This window comes from Sylvia atricapilla, chromosome 16, assembly GCF_009819655.1.
Source record: "Sylvia atricapilla isolate bSylAtr1 chromosome 16, bSylAtr1.pri, whole genome shotgun sequence".
Lineage (NCBI taxonomy): Eukaryota > Metazoa > Chordata > Aves > Passeriformes > Sylviidae > Sylvia > Sylvia atricapilla.
Window position 1 is genome coordinate 13,306,953 of NC_089155.1, and position 27,822 is coordinate 13,334,774.

Sequence of the window (27,822 nt, forward strand, 5' to 3'; positions counted from 1 at the left end):
TGAGGCAGCCCACCTGGAGCAGGTGACACAGGAACTCATCCAGGTGGCTTTGGGGTGTCTCCCGAGAAGGAAGCTCCACGCGCTCCCCGGGGCAGTGCCAGGGCTGTGGCAGCCTCCCCGGGCAGCAGTTTCTCCTCACGTTTGGGTGGAAGGGGCTGCGCTCTGGATCGCGTCCATCACTCCTTGTCCCGTCTGAGGGGACGGGGCGTGGCCATCGCTGGGCGTGGCCCCAGGGGGCGTGTCCTGGGGGCGTGACCAACGTTGATTGAAACGCGCCGGGCGCGTGGCTAATGAAGGCCCCGCCCCTTTGTGGGCGTGCCCGCGCTCGAGGGGCGTGCCCGAGGCGGGGGCGTGGCCCGGGGCTGCCCGAGCAACAGCTGCCGCGGAGCCGTTTACAAACAGTGCCCCGAGCGCGGCGCGGCCGCTCCCCCGCGGCGCCTCGGCTCAGGTGAGGCAGGGCTGGGGGGCACCTGCCGGGGGCTCCGGGCCGCCTCCTCCTCACCTTCCCCCGCCCCCCGGGGGGCACCCGCGGCAGGCGCAGCCCCGTCCCCCGGGCGGCCTCCGCCGTGAGGGGCCGGTCGTGCGAGCGGAGCGCGGGGGGGCCGCCGCCGCCGGGATGTCTGAAGGGTTCGGGGCGCAGCCCCCGGCCCGGTTTGAAGCGGGGCTGCGATCCCCACTCCGTGTCCCCGCGCTGTCCCGGCGGCCGTGGGGGACAGGAGGAGGAGGAGGAGCAGGAAAGGGCAGCGCGGGGCCGGGGAGGGGGGCGGAGGAAGGTCCAGGTGTGTGTGGCCGCGCCGGCCCCGCCCGCAGGTAGCGGCCCCTCCCGCCGCCCCTTCCCCAGCGCGGGGCGGGCGCAGCGGCGGCCGGAGCCCGGAGCCCTTCCCCAGCTCCCTCCCGGGCCGAAGCTGGCGCTGGCCCCGCGCTGCCGCCCCCTCCCGAGCCGCCCCCGGCCGGGGCCGCGCTCCGCCCGCACCGGGGGCGCCCCGAGGCCGGGGCCGGGGGTGCGCGGCCACGAGAGCCTCTTTCTTTGTCAGTCAAAGATGTTCCTGGAAGAAGGATTTTTGTAGTAAGTGGCTCGTGGGGGCGGAGGGGAGGAGGAGGAGGAGGAGGAGGAGGAGGGGGGTTTGTTAATGAAAAGTTTATTGATCCGTTTAGGCGGTTTTTTGTTTCATTTACCTTTGTCTTTCAAAGACCAAAGCCTTCCCGATCATTTCTTTAGCATCGTCTTTTTTTTTTTTTTTTTTTTTTTTTTTTTTTTTTTTTTTTAAAGGGGAATAGGAAGTTTAGAAAATAAATAAATAAGCCTCAACTGACTTCTTGAACAACAAAAGAGGTTGCCAGGCGAGGACAATAAAATTCTAGAATATCCAGAGATTGGATTTCATTCCTGTTCCGTGATGCCCCCTGGACTTTCTGTTTTGGGGTGTGAGGTTTGGTTTTTTTGTTTGTTTGTTTCCTACACAGAAAACCTGCACCCAAAGTAAGCTCTGTATGTTCTCTAATGAGCCATCCCATAAAATGTGCTGTGTGACTCCCAGTAAGTATTTGAATTGAAGTGTAATAGTTTTGAAGTGGTGGGGAACAAAAATCTTTCTGTTGGGTTATTGATCTGCTGATGAAAGGCGTTTGAATGTGAAAAGGGTTTAGTTTTAAGGGGGGGTTGTGTGTTTAAAGGTTTGGGTTTTTTTTTTTTTAAGGCAACTTTTTTTTTTTTTTTTTTCATTTTTGAAATGACCTTGAGAGCTTTAAAACTCCATCAGTTTCTACCCAGTGGGTTTGAGGGGGAGGCAGGAGCAGAAGAATCTAGTGAAAATCGAAAATAGAAATAGGAACTGAAGTAGAGCTGCAGTGAAATATTTTCTTATAGAAGTATGTGAAAAGGGAAGTTTTTGTAAGAATGTGTGAAAAAGAAGAGAGGGAAATAACGCAGTTTCAGATGCAGGGAGGGGAGGTGGGGCGGGGGGAGAAGAGAGAAGGGAGCATATCATTCTTCACATTTTATTAGGCCGTGAAATGCACGGGGGTGATATGATCTGGAAGACACAGAAATAAAACGCCTAGCTACAAGTTGAATAGCAGGCATTGACTTGCTGACCAACGCTTCCATGCTGGTGGGGGCTGGTTCTGTGCCTGCAAAGGTAGCAGAGCACAGGGCTATGACAATGGCTTGCAAATGCTTTAACGCCATGTTTTATTGCTCTTAGGAGCTCTTATTAACTGGAGGTTTGGGAATACGGCTAAGACTTTAATTTGGGATGTCCGCACTGAGGTTTCAGCCTTTCCTTGGATAATAGAAAAGGACAGTTGCAAATAAGTCGGATAAACTGCATTCTTTGGCAGAGGGGGAGGGAAGAGGGAGAGGGTGGAGGAGGGTTTTTTTTTCTTCTTCCCCTTTACTAGTTCTGTAACTGAGTCAATATTTTAAGATCTGTAGCAGGAATGTGGCTTTGTGATCACTGATCTTTCTGCAACGTGGTTTTTTTTTTTTTTTTTTTTGTTGCTATTTTTTTTTTAAATGAGCAATCTCGTCACACTTGAGCCAAATGCTTGGATTTTCTGTCTCGCAGCTCTTTCCTGAAATCAGCATCTGAGTTTTCAAGTTTTGCCTTTTAAGTTTTTCAGGGTGGGGAATATGAAAAACAAATAACTTTAGAACCACGGTTATTACAGTGCTTATTGATTGGCTTGGCCTTCAGCCAAGCAACTCTTCTGCATGCACCAGAGTTGCTGATTTAAATTCTGTGGATTCTTTTTCATAAGTTAGCCCTTTTTTTTTTTTTTTTTTAATCTTTCAGCAGCATATATGGCAGTTGAGGAACAGTAGATCAGTTTTTAGTTAAGGTTGTTCAATTATGTCTTCATCGCTTTGGAGCTGGTTGAATGACTTGACATGAGATTAAGCACAACAAAAGAAAAGGCAGGGGAACAACAGCTGCCTTCCAGTACCAGAGCTCCAGATTCTGAGCACTTCAGCGTTTTACCTTTTTACTATTACGTGGTGTCAGGTTTAAATGTGAATTTTTTTTTCTGTCCGCCTTTCCAAGAAGCTCAGGCTGGCTGATAACAACAACAGCCCCTCGAAGGCTGGATGTTCGTGCTTTTTTTGGGGGGGTTGTTTGTGTGCTCCATTTTGCAGAAAATGATCTGAGGATCTGATACTGAGCGGCGAATTGATCTCATTAACTTTTAAGACAAAAGTAGCAAACAGTCCCCACTAGTTTGTACTTGTTTAGTTACTGTGTGGTAAGAACTTTAAGGTGTGTCCTTAATGGCAACTGACGATTCTTGCTGCGAAGCCTTGTTTATTTTAGGTGGATGTTTTATACAGAATTTCCAGTGGGACAAATTACTCCACTGACTGCACTTATTCTTTCTGAAGGCTGAGTTGTGAGCATGAGAGAATCATTTTGCCCCGCTGCAATCAGGATAGATTTAAAAATTGAAGCCATTAACTTTTGCTGTGTATTTTAAGGCTTTTCCTACTTCCTTTGTTTAAACATTCTCAAACAGTGCATATCATAGATGAGTTTAGAACATTCTTATGGCACTGTTGGGGCTTAATTTAAAATTAAAATGAATACCGACGTCCTTGTTGATCAAAATAGCAAAAGCATTTCTTTAAATAAGTGGATGTTTTCTGGTTTTGAGTGTGGTAAGGAGGCTGTATTGGTGTCTTGTAAACAAAGTTTCATATTAAATAGTCTTTAGAGAATGGCTTCCAGGCTTTGCATTAGAGGATTTTCTTTTCCTCTTTGAGTGAATAATGTTTTTTGGTTTTTGCTTTGTTTTGGTGGAGGGGTGGAGAGAGCAAGATTTAGGGTAGGGGCTAGCTAGAGAAAGAGGAAGATAATAAACTTTAGCACCTTTTTATCAGACTGTCTTACACAAAAGGCTACTTGATTCTGGTTTCCCCTTTCATTAGATCACACTCCAGAAATTCCTTTTTGAGCACTTATTTCTAACCTTCAGAAATATCTCCTCTTTACCATTGTATTTTCATTTAGAACCATGCTGATAGATTAATACCATATTTTACACAAAGTGTTAAGTTATTACTGTGATCAGGGGGAAATTCTTTTTAAAGGGAACTGTGGCTTTCACTTAGACTTTCAAAACAGTGATTACAGTAAACTTTTAGTTACAAAAAAGAAAAAAAAAAATCTGAGAGTTTGCAATTAAGAAGCTCTGGGGAAACGTTAAGTGAATTTTAACTTCCCTTTGTTCTTTGGGACTTTTTTGTCGGCCCAGCTCTTTCTAACCTGAATCTTGATTTGGAATGCATTGTCCTAGGAGAAGATTCCATCCCGTGTGGATGTAAATACACTCCCTCTTTGGTGTGTTATGAAATGCTGGCATATGGAAGGAGCAGCCCCCCCTTTCCCCAAGGTAAAATGGGCTGAGCTTTCTTTTCTTTGCAAGAAGCTGAAAGAAGAGTTTGACCTTTGAACTGAGCCTCGCACTTCCACGCCGCTTTCAGGGTGATTCAATAACCGAGGATATTTGCCTGCGTCTTATGCTTATTTATCTCCCTTCGAATGTTGTAATACTTCACTGTTGAGGTATTGTCTTTAAATATAGCAGGAGGGAACCTTGGGGCTTTTGCAGAGGGCTGCCATGTGCCAGCTCAGCCCTCCCTGGGGCCACTCGGAGCCTTCCCACTTCTCATATCTGCGTTATTTGCAAAATTGCTTTTAACTTTGAACCGACTTTGGGGCCATTTCTGGTGACCCCCCCCCTCCCTCCTCCCCGCCTTTCTTAAGGTGACTTTAGGAACAAAAAAGTTTTTCTTCCTGGTGCATGAATGCGCTGGGGGGATTCTGCTGACTACTGTATGCGTGCTTTGAGAGAGATGTGACTCATTCCACAAGAGATTTGCAACTGAATGCAAAAGTAAGGAAAAGGATGTGACCGAGCTGTGTAAGATTCTCAACACATGTTGTATTTTTAGGATTAAAAAAAAAGCCCTTTTCAGCCTAAACTTACCTAGGTTTTTAATGTGCTTCCAAAACAGAAAGTTGCTCTTTCAAAATAATTTGGTTTTAGAAATCAACATGTTTGTTTTTTGGTTTCTTTTTTTTTCTTCAGTGAAATTGCCAAATAATCTCCTTTTGTTGCTGATGAAGCTTGTTTATGCCAAACGTGGGTGTATTTCAATGGGAAAAATACATTAGAACTTCTACTGTTAGAATCATATGACTTTGGTCAGAGCACAGTTTATAGCTTATCATAAATCTAGCACTCTTGATTCTTCCTCCTTTTTTTTTTTTTTTTTTTTTTTTTGAAGCAGTGTGATAAGAGCAGACTTTGCAGTTTCAAAGTGAAACAGTGCACACGCAGGGAAAAAGGAGTTTGAAATTAAGAAGCTGGGTGACATGCGTGTTTGGGAGCACAATGAGATGGAATTGTTTATCAAGCTGCCTTGAGGATTTCAAAAGTAAGCACAAGAGGAAATGTGGTTGGAATATGCAGGGAAATCTATGCAGATCAGGGTGACTTCAAGATTGGAGCAGCAAACCATCCGAGCAGAAGTGAATAATTGACTGGATGGTGCTTTTCTATGTGCTGCGGATTTTATGTAACTAAAAGTATCAAAGTCTGAGTTTGTTTATGCGCAATCGGTACACTTGTGTTCCTCACTGTCATAAAGGGAGTGTGGTTTGCCTCTGCCTGAGCTGCATCAGGGAAACTGAGGCCTTTGTGTTGTGCTTACCCTTTATTGTGAGGGTGGAGGACTGGATGGGTGAAATCCTGGGAGTTCTCTCTGCCTCCCTCCTTTGGTACTCAGGAAAAAGCAAATTTGAATTGCTCAGATTGATGCCAAGGACTGATGGACAGTGTAAGGAAAAACGGATGTGAAGGTGGCCCAGAGAAGCCTCAGTTTGTTCACTTTTCCTGTCTGTTAGTAACTTTTTTTGTTCTTCTGCTGGTGAAATTGAGGTCTGAAATTAGACAGCTCAGTTCATTGCAGATGCTGCCTCTGCTCCACAGGCCCTGTGCAGCCCAGGCTCTTGGATCCTGCACACACATCCCTGCAGCCCACTGGGGGGGATAATGTGAGCCTGGGGAATTAAAAACTCTCCATCAGTCTCTGGGAGATCTCCCACCTGCATGGGAGAAAGGAGGCAGCTTTTGGAAGTGTCTGTTCCTGTCACTTTTCTGTTTTAGTACCTTCAGATGCCACTCCAGGGGATGACTGAGCTACAAGTAAACGTCTTTTCCCTGGACTCTTTTATCTTCTTCCATCTTTCAAGACTGACTTTTGCAAGCACCTGATTGTGGTTGTGTTGAGAGTGACAGCTTCCAAGTGCCCTGCAGAGTGCAGGGATGAGATATTGCCCTGTTCCTTCCAAGGGGCAGCAGTTTGAGCTGGGTGGGACTTGGATTGAGGTTTGAAGCCAGGTGAGGGCACCTAGGGCACATCATCGCCCTTAACAAAGGGAACTCCGTGGAAGTGACCACTTCTCTCCAATTCAGGAGTGGTAAAATAATCTCTTTTCCTGTTATTTCACCTATGCTGCCCAAAGGGGATGCAACTTGCCTGTAATTGCTACAGAGGAGCTCCTGGCTCTTGAGTAATAAGGAATTAAGTCTAATTTGGTAAACTGAATTTACCACTTCTTTGTAGTTGTGGCTGTTGGAGAGACCTTACATCCTTCTGCCAGAGAAGTAAAGAATACAAATTTGCTTTTAAGGTCTCTGAAAATACCTTCTTTTAAATGAAAACCAAGACTAAACATACAAGGCAGTCTGTGTAAGGTGAGACTGACTCAACAATAAAAATGTATCACTCATTCCACCGAGAGCCTTTACCTGCTGTGGAGAGAACAATAAACTGTTTTGTAAGGTAAGGGGTCATTGCCAGTTTAAGTGCATGTAACTTCTTGATTTAATGAAGTTGCATCATCCCGCAGCAGTGGTGAAATGTGTCCCAGACTTATTTAAAATAGCATTATTCTTGTGTCTTTCACCTTCTCTACGACAGGTATTGACCACTTCTGTTATCTAAACTACACTTTGGTTTTGTGGTTCTTGAGAATTTCTCTCCTAATCAGAGGGGGAAAAAAGGAAAAAAAAAATCTGGCAGTTTTAGCAGTCCTTCTGAACTTTAAAAGTCAATACTTCCTCCTTTAATGCCAAGAATTAGTGTCTTTTATATTTGCTCTTGCTCAGTGGAGGAAAAACATGTGCAAAATGCTGCAAGCTTATACGTTCCCTGCTTTAAAAGGCCTAATTACATCTTTTGATAGAAGAGGCATTCAGTTCTCTGAGGAGACACACTCAGCTCATCCATCCTCTGCCAAAACCCTGGTAGACATATAGCCTTCAAGAAAAAGGGACTCCACAGGAAAAGGTTTTTTAGAGAAAGAGGATATCCTTTGTTTTTATTAGTATAGATGTCTGAGATGGGGGGAGGGAGTTTTTCCTAATATTGTTCATTATTAACCATGAGTTATTTTCCACTGGTGATTAAAATCCTGTTTGCGAGACTTCAGGGGGGAAAATGACTCGCATGTGTGTCTGTTTTATCTGACTACAAAAGGGCTTTCAACACAAACCCTTTCTGAAGTGTGTGTGCAGAAATGCTTGGGTAATAACAGTCTCTGTGTATGTCTCAGTCTGGTTGTGTTTTTGTGAATTGTTTCGGGATCTTTGTGTTGGAAATCTCTGTGGTGTTGTTAGAAGGGACTGTAACTGAGCATCTCTCTTAGGATAAAAAGGATGAGCCGTGAAAGTGAAAACTTTCCTAAGAGTTTAAGTTTAGAGTAACTTTGAAATCTTCAAGCCTGAAGGATGAGGACTAACGAGGAGGACTTAAATTTGCAGATGGAGGGAGTGGAAATTCCAGTTTAGGGTCATCTTTTATGTTCTCTTTTCAACCTGAACATCTTCGTTTTGATCTTTCCTGCAACTGAAACAAACAACTCTCTTCCTCCCCTTCCTCCCCCTGAATCTCCATTTCCTTTACAAGTGCTCGTTTTAGTTCTTTATCAGGCTGAGCTGTTAACAAAGTATTGAAAACCAGTTTTGTGCTTGCACAGTTGGTATAAAAGGCTCAGTGTGGGCCAGGAGCAGCGCTGGGATCACTCACGTGCTCCTCCACTAGCACAGAATACTCTGGGAAGTTGTGTGAAATGATCTACTGTTCAAGATGGGAGTAGCTCTTTCCCTCCCTAGAAAGCAGCAGAATGCCCAGTAATGAGGAATAATTCTTGGCTTCTGTGCTGCTGTGCAGAATCAGGTTTTTATCTGGGCCAGCTTTGATAACTTTGCAGCGTTGTTTTCACTTGAGTCGTAGGCAATGGACACTTGTCTTCTTTGGGAAGCCAGGTCATGGTTCCATGAGGCCAATACTTCGTCATCTCCCTTGAGATGAGTTATCCCTGGCTCAGACTGGGGTGCAGAGGCATTTGTGCCTCCTGGAGGAAAGCCCCTCCTGGCCCCGAGTGTGACACAGGCGCGTTTCTGCCGAAGCGCAGAGAGGAACTGCCGCGGTGGTCGCAAACCCCGGCTACCTGCAGGCAAACCCCAGATTTCACACCGTGCAGTTTGGAAATCTGACTCACCTTTTGGGACAGTTGGTGAGTGAGGACCTCACGATGACGCTTGGCTTTCATTTCTGAGTGAGTGTGGGAGCTTAGGAGTGCCAGGGTACTGCTCCCGGTTCTGGGGTCACTGGTGGCCTGTGCAGACACCACGCTCTGCCAGGACACTGGAGGGGCATCCCAAAATCTGGAGCTCCTAAATATGATTAGGAACTGTTTTAAGGTGCTATTTGTGCTTAACTTTGTAGGTGTGGTGCAGCTGCCTTAGCTTTCTGCAGTGATGTATATGTATATTAAAAAAAAAAAAACCGTTCTAAATAAGTTCTAAGTTCAGGCCCAGCTCAGGTTTTATTTGAAGATTTGAAGTTGTATTTATTTATACCTGAGCTGCTCTGCCTGTGATCTGTGTTAACACCTGAACACAGCTGTGCCCAGATAAAATAGATAACACACAGAAGGTTTTATTTGTGGTCCCAGCGAGGTGTTGTTAAAAGTGATGTTAACTGGGTTGTTTTATCTATGGTTCATAGGTAGGACTGGAACAACTACGGTAAATCTTTGAAATTGGAATGGAAAAAAAAAAAAAAAAAGTGTTAAACTTGGAATTTCCAATAAGCAATCAGCAGTGTAAGATCTATTTAGCAGCAATCTGTTCTGGGGCATAAACACATCAAGAGGAAAGAACAGTTCATGTAAAATGACTCTAAATATCCTGAAACTTCTTGAAACATGAGGAAAACTGTAGGGGTTTTTTGAAGTGGAAAAGAACCCTTTTTTTAAGTGGAAATGAGAGTTAGCTGCATGTAAGTTTCTCAAGTCCAGTAGACCCAGTAAAAATTAAGGTGGTTGATCTGCAGCAGCTGCAGGAAGGTGTGACCTAAGCAGTGATAATTTTGCTGCTGGCCTTGCATTTGAGAATCTTCTGTTGAGGTAGTTGTGTCTGAGTTCTTATCTGCCAGAGAAGAAAAGTAACTTTAATGTCCTGGAATTAGCTGTAACTCTTCGAGTTTTCTCACTTCTCTTTTTCAGAAAGTGTTGCAGCAACTGCTTTAACTTCTGTAATTGTTCCAGGTTGCTTTTAACAGTTTAACAATAGTTTTGCAGTGCAGAATTAGCAAAGAATAGTTGCTTATCCTGAGACCTGCCACGCAACTTTTATTCCCAGTGCCTTGTAATGTGTTTAAAATGGGAAATTCAATGGTTAGACGTTGCTATTCTCTGAAAGGTGTGTCTAGAGTTTGTATTACATATTCATGGAAATTTTGAAATGCAGGAAGTAGAAATGCAATAAAATTACTCCTGATAGGTCATTTCCCAAAGAAATCTTCAGGACTGTAATATGTTGTCTCGGGTTGTGCAATTTAATAAAAATAAATTAAATTCCTCTACAGACAGTTAATTAAACTTTTCTCTCTTTTAATAGTGCATTTATATGCAGCAGGGTTTTGGTGTGGTTCTTAGGTTGTGGGGCAAGTGCAATGAAAACAAGATGTTCTCATCTATCCAGTGGAATCTTTATGGGTGTTTTGTGGTGTTTATAAATGTAATGGCGATTGCTGCTGTGAACCTGCTGAAATCCCCAGCCAGGGATGGCTCACTGGTGAGCTGAAGTTTGTTAAATGCTCAACCTCAAACTTCTCCAGCAGTTTTATTCTTTCTTCTCAGCTGAAATATCTTTGTAGTTGCATCCAGTGCAGTAGGCGGACCCTGGGACTGAGACGGATTGGTCACTCCTGGGTAGGTCACTGCAGGAAAAGTCCAGAGGAGCTGGGCAGGTTCCTCCTGCCCTGCTCACTCCCCTCGGAGCATCCCTGGAGGCTGTGGGCCCTGGGCTGGGCAGGAGGGACAAAGGGACATTTACAGATGGGCAGGGAAGTCACAAGTGGCGTTTCTTGACCTGCTTTGTGAGCGGGATAAGTCATTCTTTATTTGCAACCTTCATCTGTAGCACGTTTATCGCTTTTCAGCTGTTGGAAGGAAGGATTTCCTGTTTTGTTCTGTTCCTTTGCTCAGTATCTCTGATACTGCCGTGTCCTTTTGTCTTCCGAAAGTGAAAGAAGACAGAAGGAGGGCAGGTGCTGTATTTTATTTGTTGGGCTCCTGCACAGACCTTCAGTCACAGTCAGTGTTGCAGGTTATTCACTTTTCCAAGGAAACAACAGAACTGAGGCAACTCTGGACAGCTTTCCTGCTGCTTACAGGGTTTTGAATAACAGGAATGTAATTAATCAGCGTTTTTGATCCTCAAATCCAAGGCATATTCTCTTCAGTAGGAAGAAAGGTTTGTTACTAATGGATAAAATCCTGGTGGGGATATTTGGGTTGTAGTTCTGGCATGTGTTGGCTTGTCTGAACAGGAGAGCATGAAATCCTCCCTACTTGTAAAAGCCATGGCTCTAATCAGAGTGAAGTGTGTAATCACCAGATACAGAATAAGACTGGAGCTTTCTAACTCACCTCCTGACTCCAGTACTTGTATTCTTCCTTCTTCTCAGTTGAAATACATTCCTGTCTAGTTGCATCTGCACTTTTCCTTCAGAAATGCTACCTGCAGTTTTTTTCCCCACTCTGTAGGTGCTCAGAGCTGTGTATCCAAGAGCAAGAGCTGCAGAGAGGCATTTCAGATTCCTGGAACAGGAATATCTTGCTCTGTTTGCAGCCCTGCCTAGAGGATGAGCTGTGGCTGGTTCTTAGAGCTCTTCAGAGCCTTTTATGAAAAGCAGTGAGAGCTCTGAGCAGCCAGCTCAGCTTGGTGGAGGGTGCACAGTGCTCTGATGAAGTCTCCAAAGGGCTTCAAACCTATTGAGAGCCACCAAAATTGGCTCCAGGCTCCTGTTGAACTCCTCTGGTGGCTCAGGTGTTGGTTGTGTGGTTGTGAGGACAGGGTTTGTTGGCCAGACAGCTGAGATGGGACTGAAGCAGCCCTGTTTGCCAAGATTTATCAGGGAAAATGTTATCGATTGATTGAGGTGGATTTTTCACCCATCAGTGACCAACCTGGGGCCTTCCTTAGATGTCATCTTTACCTGTCACTAAAATTAAAACTAAATTCAATTTAAATTAAAAATTAAAATAAAAATCCTGGCGCTGTGGCTGTCTCAGTGCTGGTTTTACCTGGGCTGGGTTTGGGTAGGGCCATGTGTGGTGTCCCTCGCTCAGCCCACAATGCCATGAAGGACAGGGACACTGAGGGTGGATCCTGCTGCTTCCCAGCTGTTTCCTTTCTCCAGTGACTTCATCCTTGTTGCTCCATTGTGTGTTTGTTGTAGTGCCACAAAGTGGGAGCGTAACAAACCGTAATTGGCTTTTTCTGTTTGTAGACATGAGCGGGGAAGCAGTGGCTGATGAATCCCAGCAGTTCACTTTGTGGGACTCCAGGCACTGCCCTTTGGATCTACTCGTGCCCCAGAAATGCCTCTGGCCTCTCTGCAGCCTGATTTTTTACTTCCCTATGGCTCTGAAAGCGAAGGCAATCCATTCTTAAGTTTGTTCCACTTCTTGAATCTTGCCTGGATTCTTTTTTTTTTTTTTTTTTTAATTTGAAACTTAAGTTATTTTCAGGCAGATACTCACTGAGCTTTGCTGTAGCATGTTGGGTAAAAACAACCCTCTTAAAACTGCAGTAGAAATAGAACAAAAAGGCAAGTTGAAACATGAAGTATAAAACATGCTAACCAGCAGCCTTTGATATGTTGTGTTTTTGGTTTTTTTTCGCCTGATGTTTTACAAAAGGGAAAAAGTTTTTTGAATAGTTGAGCTTCAAACTTTGGTTCTGGCTCCTTCACCTGCCTGTGGGGAGTGAGGGGAGGTCTGAGCTGGGTGGGGAAAGGAGAAAGGAAGAGGCTGCAGTGGAAGCAGAAGTGTCACCACACAGCCTGAACCTGCCCGTTACAGGAGATTTTTGAGCTGTTCTGCAGAGAGGAAGTGTTAATCATGGCAGTGATAAAACTGAAAATGGGGATAAAGGGCGCAGTTAGAAAAGAGACTTTGGCTGCAGAAAAGGCAGGTTCTGTCGCCATCAGCAGTAATTTGTTCCCTCTCACACTCCACTTTACCCTGCAAGGTCCTGCCTTTGTGTTTAACTTGGGATGAGCCTTTGGCCCAAGCCTGAAACAACTTGGGATGAAAACCCCATGAAAATTCTTGATATTAACTGTGCTGATTGAGGGTTAGAGGACTGGGCAGTGAAGAGACTTTAAGCTTTAGAGAAACAGGAAAAAAATGGAAGACAGACAGCTGGTAACAATAATTTTCTTCTGTTACTGGCATTCTGGTGTGGTGGCGTTTTATTTCCTATTTTATTTTCTATTTTTACCCATGTTCATTAGGCCCCAGGATCTTGTGGTCTGCGTGATGGGAAAGGAGGTGCTGACTTTTCAAATGAAAAGCAAGGAGTGTTCTCAGGGCAAGGCTGCAGGAAGTGGATGTGAAGTGTTTGAGATGTTGGATCCACGACTCCTGCCAGTGTGTGCTGAGGTTTCCTTCCCCAGCTGCTTCTCTTGCCTGGGCTCATTTCTGCTGAAAATGGTTTAAGATTTAATGGCTCAAGACCATTTCTTCTGTCCAGCCAGCTCTGATCAGAAATAGCTGAGAGTCAACTGATAATCACATTTTTATCATGGAAACCTGACAGCCTGAACTATTGCAGAGCTCTGGTTGAATTGTTGGCCTTTCTTTGGGTCAAATAAAACTAAATGCTTCATTTTTTTTCCATAGAAGTGGAAATTGAGGTGAATTTTAAACCTCAACTGTGTCTGTGCTGTTTTCTGCTAAAAGAGTTATAGAGCATAATGTGTTTTGGGGCATATTAATTCAAGTCATGTGGTCACTGGCCAGCAGGCTCTTAGGAAATAATTTGCCAAAGTTTGAGTCAGATTTTGAATGAATTCTTTTCATTAGTTATTACTTTATTTGGAAATGTCTCAGAATGATTCTTCTGCAGTTTATATTAGTCTTGTATTAGTTTGCTGGACTTTTCCTTTACCCAAAAATTTAATCAGCTGGAGTCCTGAACTCCACAAAACTGTAATTTGTCAGCCCAAATGGTGGCCCGTGAGTAGACTCAGACAGAGATTTAAATTAACTATATTATAACCCTTTTTAATCTTGTGGGATCGTAAACCTTCCTTTGTGAGTATAATCAAGAAATCCTTTTTTTGTTTTGTGCCACTTTAAAAGTAGAAGAGTTTTGTTTTTATAATGTAGTAGTTGGCTTCTTGCATGATTTAAATCCTAAACCACTGTTCAAGAAACAGTGTAATTAATTCATACAAAATGTTGAGATGTTCTGTTTGTACCAGCCCAGAATTGTCACAGATACTGTAAATTTGTGAGTGATAGGGAAAGCTTTGAGTAGTGGGACTGGTGAATGGTTCTTAATACAAAGATTGTGCTGACATTCCCTGTGTACCAGAACTATAAAAGCTGATTCCAAGCTGTCTGGTATTTTAAAAAAGCCTTTTGCTAAGCAGCCTTTGGAGGACAAACAAGTGAGTCTGCTGTGGTTTTACAGGTTCAAGGAAAGGTTACTTGGGCTACTCGTTTGTTATGAATTCAGCAGTGCACTGAAATATGGTTACAGCAGCTTTATATCACTGGGTAAGAGCAGGTTTAGAAGGGACAGACAAAGTCTTGCAAAGAAATAACAGTTGGAAACAGAGGGATGTTCACAACCAAACTATTCCAGCTGTGGCAGGTAAAAAAGTGACCCAGGTGCCTTCTACCTACCCCTCGTTGGCTCTTAAAAATACACTTTGTTCTAAAGCACTTGATGGTTCTCAGCCCTAATATTTTCATTATTTGGGAGACAATACTTCTCTTTTGAAAGGTCTGACTAACTCTTTTCTCTCTCCTGCAGGTGCTGGAGTTTTATGGCACTGAACTTGGCCTTGAGTGTATTTTACCCAATGCAATTATTTGAAATGTTTCTGCAACAAAACTAAGTGCCACTGACTGTATCTGTAGACTTGAAAACTCTGAAGAAACAATTAAAAAACAAAACAAAAAAACCTCATCCCGTCACTGAGTGAACCTTTGGATACATTTGCTGGGATGTGTGAAAGCACATAAAGCTGACGAAGAAATAATTTTTTTACTGGTGGGGGAAAAAAAAATAAATTAAAAAAAAAAAAAAAAAAAAAAAATTCCTGGGAGAGGTTTAGAGGTTTTCCAGCCGAGCACATGTTGGAGAACTCCACAAGTGTCCTTACTGCCATCGGGGGCCACCCCCAGGGAAGTGCAGGCTGCCACTGAGGGATGTGAGAGGGAGCAGGAGGGAGGAAAGATGCCCACGCAGCCTCTCCTGGCATACATGGACGGACCCGAGGGACTGGCCAGCGCCGTGGGTGCCCAGATGGAGACCAGCGACGCCTCCATGACCATCAAAGGGACAAACACCATCTCCTACAAGAGCCTGCAGGAGAAGTTCCTGCTGCAGGCCGAGGGCTGCATGCCCCTGGACTGCATGTTCTGTGACGAGACTTTCAAGCACCCCGAGGAGCTGGGGAAGCACGTGTTAACCCAGCACAGGCCCACGCTGTGCGAGCCGGCCGTGCTCAGGGTGGAGGCGGAGTATCTCAGCCCTCTGGATAAATGTCAGGTCAGAACCAGCTCCCCTTCGCCCAGCAACGAGCAGGACAGCGAAGAGCTCAGCTGTAAAGTTTGCGGGCAGACGTTTGATAAAGCTTTTGACATCGAGGCGCACATGAAAAAACATAAAGATTCTTTTACTTATTGGTGCAACGTTTGCGGGCGAAGATTCAAAGAGCCGTGGTTCCTCAAAAATCACATGAGAACGCACACTGGAAAACCTGGTTCTAGAAACAAGCACCAACAAGGCGCTGAAGGCCCCATAACAATAAATGAGGTGGTGCAGGAGCATGTAACTGAAAACGTAACGTCACCTTACAAAATTTGTATGGTTTGTGGTTTCCTATTTCACAATAAAGAGACTCTAATTGAGCACAGTAAAGTGCACACCAAAGAATCGGTTCCCAACGGTGAAAGCCCCCAAGTGACTGCTGAAGTCAATGCAGAAGAAACATCTCAAAACCAGGAATTTTTCCAATTCTTGAACTTAAGACCAAATTCAGCTCCAGAAAAGGACAAACTGCAGAAACTTGCCAAGTGGATCGCGGAGCTGGATCCTTTCACCACGTATCAAGCGTGGCAGCTGGCTACCAAAGGTAAAATTGCAGTCGGCCACGGGCAGATTAAAGAACCGGGGCAAGAAGGAAGTACAGACAACGATGAGTCATCTTCAGATAAAGAAGAACTCTGTGAAATTTGGAATGCAAATAAAGGTAGCCAGGCTGAAACTACAGGGAAGTCAAAGGTAAATAAAAACAGCAGTTTCGCAGGGAATGGTAACTTAACCCAGGACAAACTGAAACATCCCGCTGGTGAAGTGCCTTCTATGGAGATGGATTCTAAATCATCCCAGAGCAAAGAGAAGCCAACCCACTGCTCTGAGTGTGGGAAAGCCTTCAGGACGTACCACCAGCTGGTCCTTCACTCCAGAGTGCACAAGAGGGACCGGCGGGGTGATGGGGAGACGTCCACTGCTGCCAGGACCTACTGTGCTGATATCATGGCCAACCTGGAGGAGAACGGGGCAGCAGAGAGGATGGAGGGAGGCTCTGAGGATGGCTCTGAGGATGGGCTTCCAGAAACAATTACTTTAGGTGAGTAGCTCTGGGAGCACTTCAGTTTGAAGTGGTTCTTAGTGAGAGTTGTTTAGGAACTCCTTAGAGCCGAAGAATGCGTCGTGCTTTTCTGTTATCTTTGCAGAATGTGATAGGAAATGGTAAAAAACTAGGTGGGGAATGTTAGGGTGGGGGAAAGGGAACAGAGGAAAATGAGAGGGTAAGGAAGGTTTGGATGCTGCCATTTTGAGGTCTTTGAAGTTGTGTTGGGGCTTCTTGCAGTTACTGGAGTTTACGGAAGTAGATTTCATAACAGTGAGTTTAATATAAAAATCAGAAAAAAATCCCTGTTTACTCACCCCTTATCTCTAATTTAACTGGATGCTTTGGAGTGCTCCATATCCCTTCCTATCCAGTGCATGTCTTTACAAAGAGTGTTTTATAGGAGATAATTGCAGTTTCACTTTCTTCTCCCCTTTATTTTGTAAGTGCAAGAAATGTTCAGTGCTCAACACCAGCAGTTTTTAAGGCTTTGAGAAGTAAAGAATAATTTAAAACTTTTTTCTATCTAACTACAAGCTCATTGTTTGCTTGGAACAGTGATTTGAAAGCCTAAATGTCAGAACCAACATGTTTGAATCATTTGTGTAAGGGCACAGGGTGTTAATACGCGGACCTGTAAGTAAGAGAGGTGTATATTTAACTTCTCTGCCTGGAAGGATTGCTGACAGCGTGGATGGGCTCCATCTGTACATTACCCAGGATTAATTCTGCATGTCACAGTGTCTTAGAAAAGCAAGTGATACTGAATGATTCCTTAATTGAAAAAGATTGCATGTCAGGGGACAAAAGGCCTGGCAGAAAGTCTGGCAGCTAATCTGCCGTTCTCTGTGTGACATGCTCCCAGCCGGCGTTAAAGAACAGACACTTGCATAATCTCAGGGCAAGACACGACGTACAGAATGTCCTGGCACCCACACAGGGCTGACTTGGCCATTTCTGGTAATGTGCAGCCCTTTCTTTTGCCTGCAGGAACAAAGGAATGAAACGATGACCTAATGTGAAGTTGCTTATTTTGTTTCTCAGCGCCTTATCCTAAAGCAGAGCAGATTTTGGTGTGAGCTGCTGAGTCACACCTCCGGAGACACGAGCTGTTTGTTTAACTCACCAGGGCTGAGCCATGCGCTCCATTTCCAGGAGAGAAACTTTCCAGCAGCCTGGAAGCTCAAAGAACTCTTTTAAGTCTGTTCTATATCCGATTTCTTAGTCTGGCCAAAGGTCTCCTTCCTCCACCTGGTGTCCAGTCAGCCTTGCCTTGGGTGTTGAGTGGGGTTGTGTGGATTTTCAGCGGAGTTTGGCGTGCTGCTGGTGGTGGTTGGGTGAATCCTCTGCCATTCCTCTGTCCCTGCCGCCCTCCTGTGGCACCTCCTGCCTCTGCACTGCACCCACTTAGTTGGTCATCCCTGCGTTTGTTTCCATTGGGACACCCTGGCACTTCCTCACTCCTTGTAACTCACTGAAATACTCATCAAATCTACGGAGCTTCTAGGAAATATTCCTCATCAAATCTCAGGAGTGCCTCTCTGCAGACATGCCATTGATTAGCTCATAAATGATATCATTATTAAAATTAATTTAAAAAGGCTTCCTTCCCCTACCTCTCTGTGTTTGGCTGTTGTGCACGGAGCACATTTTTAGTGTGAATCATCCCACTCACAACTAATTCAAGCATCCCCTTTAATAAAATAATAAGTGTTTATAACCTGTGTGAGTATTTGAGATGGGCTGTTCTCTGTCAAGGTCCTGTAGGTCAGTAAAGAGAACTTTTCTTCTTTGAATCTTGTTTTGCATCTCGTCTGTTCTCTGGGCTCCTTGGTCACTGTCACAAACCACAGTGTTCTGGACAGAAACCTTTTTAACTCTTGTGCCCTTGTTGCTCAGAACACAGCAAAACAGAGCAAAAGTTACTTGAAGAGTGTAGAATTTGACAGCAGTTCATAATTTTATGCTTATCTTTTTTAATAAAGTTACTGTTTTAAACAAGACTGCAGATTAGCATTTGCTCTTTGTAATATGCCTGTTATTTTCTCCTAAAGATAAAAATGAAGACAGTTTGGAAAGAACAAAAGTTAAAACCCTCGGAACCTCCAGAGAGTGCAGCTACTGTGGAAAGTATTTTCGCTCCAATTATTACCTCAATATTCATCTCAGAACTCATACAGGTAAATGAGGGCTACACCTTTCAGGGTGGGGAGGGAAATCTGCTGAATCCACTTGGATGGAATGTTGAAAAACAGAATCTGCCCTTAAAATTACTGATATTAAGAACAAAGTTTTCTCTAATTCTAAACAAAACTAAATGATCGCAATTAAAATGGATTTGATTTATTTACATAATTATAAATGCTTTTTGAATAATGCAAATTACATTAAGTCTTTTTAAAACCATCTATTTTAAGGCGGGTTTTTTTCTACTTTTAGCAGTGTAGCAAAAGTTGAGAGTTTGGTTTTAATTGAAAACCCAGCCAATTTCTCAAGTGTTAAGCTGGTTGTCTGCCAGGTACTGCCACCTGGGGAAAAGCTGAGTCTCTTTCTCAACTCAGCTCCTTGTTTTGCATAGCCAGACAAACCCTTAGTACTCCTGCCTGGGTTCTTGGGCAGCAGCTCTGTTTGCAGCTGAGCTGTCCCATTTGTGTGGGGAATAGGACACTTGTGGGGTGATCAAGGGCTGCAACTTGTTGGGGTTGACCCAGAGTTCCTCTCCTTGCTCTGTTCCAAACGCGTTGTCAGCTCCAATCTCCATCCATAGCCAGCATGTGGAAACATCCCAGCACAGCCAGAAGATGTCACTGTAGTTAGTAAAAGCGTTAAGATCCTGTTGTTTAAATGTTTTAGATGAGTTTGGGACTTAGGAGCGTGTGGAAGGGGAGAGAAAAGTCGGTTTTAATGTTTTAGAGTCACAATATTTCCCTTGTGTTTGTGATCAAGCCTTCAAATCTCCGCCTGACTAACTGATAAATGTGTGTTGCAGGTGAAAAGCCGTACAAATGTGAATTCTGTGAGTATGCAGCAGCCCAGAAGACTTCCCTGAGGTATCATTTAGAGAGACACCACAAGGACAGGCACGGTGACGGCGCGGCCGATGGGAAGGGTGACAGCAAAGGTTCCCTGCGGGGTCAGGAGACGGCGCTGTTGCTGGCTGCTGACGCTGCTTCAGAAACCAAAAATCTGAAGAGGCTTTTTGATGGTGCCAAAGATGCTGAGAGCTGCCCACCTGCCAAGCAGCAAAAGGAAGTTCTGTCCTTGAGCAATGCAATAGGCAGCACAGTCTTTTTAAAAGTAAAGAACAATTCCAGGGAATCGAACAAAGGTTCTGTGTGTAGCAGCTTGAATCAAATACCTGAAAACGTGCCCGCTCCTTACCCGGAGAAACTAAAGGCTGAGAAGGAAACCAAGGAAGCTCAGCCTAAAAGAGAGAGAAAGGTTTCCGTGGCATCAGAGGAAGATGATGTCCAGTATATCTGTGCTTTTATAGGTGGGAAAAATGTGAACAATATGCAAGAATGCACTGAGAACTACAAACGCAGAGCTGTCGTGGACTGTCACGAGCAGCCCTTGGACTTATCCAGTAAGACTTCCCAGGAATGCTCAGTGGTTGCAAGCAGAGGCCTGCTGGCCCCCAGCACCTGCCCCTTCTGTACCTACAGGACATTTTACCCCGAGGTCCTCATGATGCACCAGAGGCTGATGCACAAGTACAACCCTGACACGGTGAACAAGAACGGCTACAGGAGCAAGGCCGTGGCCAAGGCGCGGCGCACGGGCTGTCCCCCGGCCCTGCTGGGCAAGGATGTGCCTCCTCTGCCTCTGCACCCCAATAAAAACAAGGCTGCCACCAATCCACAGCAGAAACCACTGCAGGCAGGGAAAGCCAAGCAATGTGCCCCTCCACAGAACAAAGCCCCTCTCTTCTCCGGGAGCGAGTCGAGCAGCACAGCCCCGAGTAACCTCAAGTTTCATAAACAGCAAAGTAATATTGGAGCTCAGGCAAACAACTACAGACAACCTCAGCAAGAAGTGCACTCCAGTTCCAGTATCTCTCCGGTGCTGGACAGAGTAAAAAGATCTGAATCTAAAATCAGAGCTGTGAGTGCCCCAGTGACTCAGTCTGCTCTGATCAGCAGCAGCATGAACGGGGCTCTCGAGTCTCACCTCAGTGAACCTGGCTGGCCTTGCCACCGAGGGAGAGACTATCTCTCTAGTAAATCTGGGAGCAACAATGCAACTCTGGACTATGGAGAGACCTCTTCCAAACGGATGAAACCCTCTGTGGTAGGTGTGGAGCACCTGGACTCTCCTCTGGCTAATTACAGGAGATACGAAATGAGCAGATTCCGTGTTGCAAACAGATATGCAAATCTGCTACCTCAGGAATACCCTCGCACCAAACCCGCATCCTCTGTCCTGCCAGGCAAACAAGGGCTCCTCAGTGCAGATGATGTTGATCCTCCCAATGTATTGACTGCTCTCAAACCTTACGAGCCATACAGCTCTGGGTCTCTTTATGGTTCTTGTGGATCTAGCAATGGCCAAGTCACCAGCTCGACAGGAGAAGGTACAGTCAGTCCCTCCTCTGACACCACTGCACAGGGAGGGGAATGGGATATAAATGTGTCTGTGCCCACCTCGAAAGGCTGGAAATACAGCTGTGCTTAGCATTTCGCCAAGTCCAGTCAGTGCTTGGATTTTAGACTTAAAATCCAGGTTCAGCAAACTCCTGGCTTGGGGAATTAGGTGTGGAAGGGCTGAATTTTAAACAGGGATCTGATGTTCCTCAAGGTCCCCCTTCCCCTCTGCTGTGGGTTTCTGATGGCAAACGTGTATTGTTTGCTCATCAGACCACTCCAGACATGTTGACTAATCCAGGATATGGAATGAGCCTTTCTGCTTAATGTGCCAGAAGTCTTGGACCATCTGGAATATTAATAAAACTTTTTACAAAATAATAAAAAAAAAAAGCTGCCATAGACAATTGTTCCCTTCAGGAGCAGAAAAGGATGTATTGCAGATCATAAAACTGATTTAAATGTTAGACTTCTGCTCTTCAGTGGGTTGGTTATTTTAATGTTTAACTTTTAGTAGGAACAGAATACTTGGTTAAATCAAGACAACAGATTTCTGCTATTCTAATTATGGTATAGTAATGCTCCATGGAAAGTTCTGGGCCTAGCAGAGATAAATGATTTGTGATGTATTGGGAGAACTCTGGTGCTTTTACAAAACACATGCTTTTTGTGTTTTGTCCTTGATCAACATTTTCGAAAAGTCAGCAGGAGGCCAAGATTAAAAGGTGCTGGGTGATACTGAAGCAGTTGTCTGACTATTTGTAGAAGGTGGTATTTATGACTTGAAGCTGAGGTCAGCATGTACTTAGCTACAAATACAGGACTTTGAATTTTGAGACGAAGATCCCATTATAAAAATGAATAGCCAGTGTTGGCTGTGTAGTCTTAAAGTCTGTGAAGTTCCTGAACTCTGAATGCTCCCATTCTCTGGAAGCAGTAAAGTTGCTCCTCTGAAGTAGCCTGGGATGGTGACAAGCCAGGGGTGTGTTCCCTCAGGTCAGAGCAAACTGCAATACCGAATCCACATTTAGTTATGAGGCCAAAAAAAAAAAATATTTTCTCACTCTGTTCTGGTTTTTGTTTGCTTGTTTAAGGTTATGGGCTTTAAAATGTATCACATATAATTTGTATTTGTATAGAAACATGCAGGCGTGCCTGGTGTGTTATAGGGAAAGGTGAGGGCAAGTGTCACAGTTCTGTGTCCGGGCTGGGCAGGGAGTGGAGAAGGAAAAGCAGCACGGCTGAGTCACTGCAGGGGTGGGGAAATGGGGCTGGTTCCTGGTTTCATTCCTGTGTGCCCCGAATGGCTGTGAGAAATGCAGAATGGGCACTGGGCTCTGCACAGGGCTGGCCAGGAGCACAGGAGTTGTTGCTGTCCTTTGATGGAGAGGATGTGGAGGTGCACAGAGGGACCAGGGAGGTGTCAGCAGTGTGTCAGCTGAAGGAGCAGCTCTGGTTTTAAACCATGACTTCATGGAATCCACCTGGTTCTTCTTTAGAAGCTCCACCTGTGTCAGGGAAGTCTCAGTGCTGGGCTTTGCTTCCTCTTCCCTGCTGCCAGCCTGGAGACGCTGCCCCGCAGTCAGGAACTTCTCATTGATTTTGTTATTTGGAGCTCTCACAACTGTGGCTGCAGCTAATTTGACAGCATTGTTGTCATGGAAATGAGGATTTCATTGTTCGTTACCCGGTGCTGGCTCAGGGCGAGAAAAGCAACTTTTTATGGCTGTTACCTCTATTGGAAAGACTCGTGAAACAAGCCCCCCTCTACTGGGGTTTCTATCAACTTCTGTAAAAGCCCTGGGCAGGAAGATGTAGGTTTGTAAGGTTAATTTCTCGGTTTTTCAACCAATTTGCTTAGAAGTACCCAAACCTTGATAGTTATTGAGAGTGGTACAAGGTAGCAAGCCAAGCAGCCTCTCAATGTAGAGTTAGAATTTTGCTGTGGGTGGAGAGCAGAGATAAAAGTTTCTTTAAATTCCTTTTCTTTTCCGTTATAAATCTGAAACACAACAGTCTCTCTCCGCTTCCGCTCCTCGGAGCCGTGTGCTGTGATCCCATCTGCAGAGTTGTGCAGGTGCAGACCTGCAGCCTTCTGCCCCTTCTTCCTCCTGAACCCTGCTGATTTTTTTTTTTTTTTTTGTGTTTTTTAATAAACCACGACGTCAAAAACCTTTTTCCGAGGGCCCGTGTGCCCTTGTGGCGACATCCTCGAGGTGCCCCCAACGTGTTCTGCGGCGTGTTAAATGCTGGATCAACTTGTCAGGAGAATATGTTCCACTTGGCAAACTTGATTAAAGCATGATGCCTTCCCTTATTGCTTGTAAGCTTTGCCATCCCGTGTTGCCCTGAAGAGACAGAAACATTCTGAAACCGCTCAGTTTGTGTTATTCTCAAATTATTTGCCTTTGCAATGGCAACATGTTATCGAGGATAACCTGTTGGCTGATTGATTTGGCAGAGGCTGCAAATTAAAGACAATTGCTCGCGACACACTCCGATGGCTCGGTGGATTCTGTTGAAATATTAATTTAGCGGTGCCATTTTAATTTAATTAAAGCTCGCGAGTGGGTTTTTTTATTTTTTTTCCAAGGCTGCACTGGAAGCTTTCATGGAATATGGATGGCAGTTGGGCTTTTTGGATCCTGTGGGAGTAATGATTCTGGACTTTTTGCCTTAATTTTATGAAGTGTTTTTGACTGCTTGCCTAAGCTAGTAAGACTTAATATGGAACAGGCATTGATTTCACATATATAAATCTGAATTAATGGTCCCAGATAAACATGAAACTACCTGTATGCTAGACTGAGAATTGCTTAACAAAGCTCTGCAAGTAAATGTGTGCTAACACTCCTTAAAATGTCACGAGTTCCATGTAATCCATGATGGTAGCAATGAAATATCCCCACTTTCCCTCTCAAATACTCATTGAAAAACTCAATTTTCAAACAACTACAGGAACTGAATTAGGCATTAGGGGTGCAGAACTTACACCTCCTTAGGTGAGGCCTCTGCTGTGGGATTAGTTAAGCAAAGACATTTCTTTCTTGCAAATAAAATGAGTAAAATTTGGACATCACTTGGGTAGAACTTAGCACAAGGTTGTTAAATTGTCTTTTCTCCTTGTATTTATTCTGGATCGTGAATTTCGTATAATAGGAATATTAAGGAATATCTCTATTTTTGAGGCTTGATTGTGAGATGACTTGTCAAGGTACTTTGGATTCTGGATGTTGATGTGGACCTGAGAGCAGCAGGAAATAATTCTAATTCCCTTCAATGACTTTCTCCCCAGGAAAGAGATCAGTGTCATCCTACCAACACTTACCCAGCAATCTGCTGCAGAAGAGGAGTTACGAGCCCTTTGTGGGGAACACACCCTTCAGACCCAGTGACAAGAAGAACTGAATCACTCCAGAAAGGTAAACAAACCTTCTGAATTAATTTGGGCTTCAATCTTGCACGAGGTGTTGGTGGCATCAAAGGTTCCTGCCCAGCCTGGGGAGAGCTTGTGAAAGTCTGAGCCTGAAAAGATAAAAAATTTCCTCCGCCTTATAAAATCACCGAATGCTGGGGTGGCAGCCCTGATTGTTTGGAGGAGTGGTAATGGTTTGTTTGATAGGTACAGGATGTGCCTTTCTGAGAAGTGAGAGGGTAGCACTAGATAACTATGTTAATTAGTTATAATTCCAGTGGGAAGTGCTCAGTGAAAGTCAAAGTGCAGTCAGGAAGGGGAAGTTGAGTCAGTCCTTGAGGGTGGAAGAGGGAGATGTGGGGAAGCAGAAGGAGAGGAGGTGCCTGTGACACATTCTGGTCCCGGGGCTTGTGTTGGGTGGGCTCTCCTGGGGGTTCTGCCCCTGCTGAGCACTCAGGGCTCCTCAGCCCACAGCTCTGGGCTGGCTGAGTCCAGAGGGAAGGGAGAGATTCCTGACCACTTCTCTGTGATCCAGAGGTTATTCCTGCTAGTTTTCCTCTCTTTAACCAAGGAGAGGCTGTGCCCTCCCGGGGAAGGAGGGCAGGTGAGAGTTGTGCCCTGTGCTGGGAGTTCATCCCCTCCGTGCTGCAGCTGAGACCTGAACACCCCTCACAGCTCAGCACAGAAGTGCTCTCTAGGGCTGGGATAAAGAGATCTCTGCCTTTTTCTAGCCCAGAGCTACAGATAATTCCCCCCTTGAGGTGAACACTTCAGGACTATTTCTGGAATGGTGTAGGACCTGGGCCAGCACACAGGATTTTATGGAAAGATTTTGGGAGCAGAGCTATCTGACATTGAGTTGACAGCTTTAAAAACTTTTATTTCTTGGTATTATTCTAATATTACTGCTTTCATTGTTCCCTCCACTAAGCATAGATGTGTCTGGTTGTGTTGTTAACTTGATTTCATGCCTGAAATTCTTGGGGCTGAACATCTCCCAAAGTAGACTTTATTTGCCAGATCAAGGCTGGCAATGCAGATTTCCATGGCAGTATCAATCCTTTAGCAAGGATTGGAATTCCCTTTGTGACAAAGACACTCTTTACAACAAAAAGTTGGCTGTACTATTTTAGAGCTGTATACCACAATAATATTGATTTAATATTTAATTAATATTTATTCCTCTCTTTTTTTCCCCCCCAGGTCTGAGGACACAAGTGCATATTCCATGGAATTATAACTGCAGTTCATCCCCTGAGGAAGAGAAAATGGTGAAAGCTACTGAACTAAGCTGTGATTGTACTGTATATAGAAACACTACAGTTTTATAATATTGGTTCTTTTAACATTTTGTACCAAATAGCCATACAGAGTAGTCTAAACAGTTGGGTTATGAAGGTGTGTGGAGAATGTATATCTTGACCTTGACTTTTTTGAGTATTTTTCATTAGAATTAATTGACCAAATATTAGGTAGGAGTTCTATTTTTACATACTTGAGCGCTGCTGAAGAGTTTCTCTTGGAAAGATTATATATCGTTGCACCTCAGGTAAACTGTAAATACTGAAGTTGAAAATCCTGTTGGCGTAATGCTCCTTTTTCATAAAAGTGAAAGTTTCTCATCTGTTGGGGTTGTTGCCTTTTTTTTTTTCCCCTGTTGAACTATGTTAGTTTTTTTTTTTTTTTTTTAAACAAGTTCCAAATAAACTGTCTGAAAGTGTCCGGTTTAGAGATGTTGTGAACGTTAAAAGCAACGGTGCTGACATTGATCTGCCTTGGCTGGATGAGGACCAGGACGTGCTGGAGGGACTCTGCTTCTCTGGGGTTCTTTCCAGCTTGGTTTTTTAAATGCAAGCATGAGGCAATACTTGACACTTTTGGATTTCCTGAAATGTGCTTGGATTCTTCTCTTGGCATTGGTCGCTGTTCTGCAGAGAAGCCACTTAAAAACACACCTCTGCCACCATCCAAACAGAAAATCCCTGGGACTTGCTTGAGAAACAATAATAATCTCCATGTTTCAAATGTTTGGTTCTGTGCTGAGCTCCACACAGTCACATTTAGAGCGAAAAAACAAACCCTCCTTTGCACCTTTGTCCAAAGCTATAAAGTCTCAAACAACAGCCTTGAAATACGAATTTGGGTTCTCCAGACTTCAAAAGGGATGTGGCTGTGATGGAGCCTACTTGACTGTGCTTGGAAGCTTCTTGATGTCAGTTTTTAGCATCTAAAATGAGTGAGAAATATCCTGTAAATGGGAGAATATGTCCTTTTATATTTTTGTGAAGACAACAAGAGTTTTTTCTAATGCACACGCAGTTTAATTTTTGTAAAGGGAAGATGGCCAGTTAACCAGCCAGTAAAGCAGAACTGTTGCATATTTTTTGATTTGCCTTCCTCGTTTCTTCTCATGAAGTTACTGTAGTTAAGAGTTAATTCCTTCTGTACCTGGCTTTGACTTCCATATATTTTAGTAAAACAAAACAATTAAATATTTTGCACTGTTCATTTTTCTCTCTCCCTTCCTACAGCAAATGTAAAATAGCAAAACCTAGAAACTCTTTGTTGTTTTTTTTTTTTTTTTCATTATGCAACTTGAGATGTTCCAGTTGTCTTAGTTCCTGTAAATGGGACTGGTTTTTAATGTCTCTGTAAACTGGCAATGGAATGAAGTGCTGTGTATCAGGAAATTGTACACTATTGACCTGTTTTCCTGTTCATAAGCTGAGCCATATGTACATAACCCAGATTTTTGTTTTCCTAGTTTTGCACTTTTATAGCCTATTTTTTGAAGATGAATTCACTTGGAAAAGGGTTAATCTATTTTTGTGTGTGATCTCTCTCCCCCTGTCCTGGAAGGGTGCATGTGCCACACGGGGCAGGGCTGCTTTTTAACGTGTTGTGCAGCAAACAGACCTAAGGCTTGTTTGTTTTTAATCTCCCTTCATGCTGGTACAGTTTCCCTCAAGGCTTTTTTTTTTTAAAAAATTTGGTTTTTTTTGGGGGGTGGGGGCAGGTTTGGAATGGAAAAATGGACCTGAAGACTCCATTCCATGGCAGCACCACCACACTTTGCCCATCAGTATTAACTATTGGGATACTACTGGTTTTTTTTGGTATGTTCCTTTGGAAATAACAGTGCATATGTAGAGGTACAAATTGTTCGGTTTTTTTCCCTCTTTTTTCTTTTTTTTTTTTTTTTTTTCCTTTTTTAAAATGTATTTATTTCATTCCATTTTGTTCTATTTTAATTGTTGGGACCGGAAGTCGGCAAGCAGCAGGCACACATTACTCATTTAATTTATGATGTATTTCACTTTAGTTTGAGTATATTATTACATGTGGATGTAAATATAGACTTGGTGTTTTGCAAAACTGGTTTCTGTGTCTTGCTTTTAAGGCTTAAAAGGAGTTGTCTGGAATTTCATGTTCACTTGACCTTTCACCATCCTCGCATTGCTGGGGGAGAGGGAGAAGCTGCCAATAACCAAATCCAAATTCATGTTCAGTTACATGAAAATACTGAGTCACTCCCCAGAAAATCTGTCTTGAAATAAGGAAGAAACTTTTTGGCTTTCTTCTCTTGCAATTATTTT

The 27,822-nt window shown here is 44.1% G+C and overlaps 1 protein-coding gene across 3 annotated transcripts; it reads left to right on the forward strand.

Moving 5' to 3' along the window:
• The first annotated feature begins 337 nt into the window (after positions 1-337).
• ZNF217 (zinc finger protein 217) lies at positions 338-27,601 on the forward strand. Of its 3 annotated transcripts, XM_066330956.1 has the most exons (7): positions 342-448; positions 1,465-1,537; positions 14,401-16,225; positions 18,283-18,408; positions 19,218-20,801; positions 24,107-24,233; positions 25,430-25,561. In XM_066330956.1, exons 3-6 carry the CDS (start codon positions 14,827-14,829, stop codon positions 24,217-24,219), a joined length of 3,222 nt encoding a protein of 1,073 aa, XP_066187053.1. In that variant the 5' UTR covers positions 342-448; positions 1,465-1,537; positions 14,401-14,826; the 3' UTR covers positions 24,220-24,233; positions 25,430-25,561. The 3 variants fall into 3 exon arrangements, with proteins under 3 accessions (XP_066187054.1, XP_066187052.1, XP_066187053.1); XM_066330957.1 differs by lacking the exon at positions 1,465-1,537 and having other exon boundaries at positions 338-448; positions 19,218-20,518; positions 25,430-27,601; XM_066330955.1 differs by lacking the exon at positions 1,465-1,537 and having other exon boundaries at positions 338-448.
• The last annotated feature ends 221 nt before the right edge of the window (positions 27,602-27,822 follow it).

Coding starts and splice junctions, on each gene's coding strand:
- ZNF217 (XM_066330955.1), top strand. CDS start 14,827: ATGCCCACGCAGCCTCTCCTGGCATACATGGACGGACCCGAGGGACTG. Junction 18,409..19,217: donor TCATCTCAGAACTCATACAG/GTAAATGAGGGC, acceptor TGTGTGTTGCAG/GTGAAAAGCCGTACAAATGT. Junction 20,802..24,106: donor CACCAGCTCGACAGGAGAAG/GTACAGTCAGTC, acceptor CTTTCTCCCCAG/GAAAGAGATCAGTGTCATCC.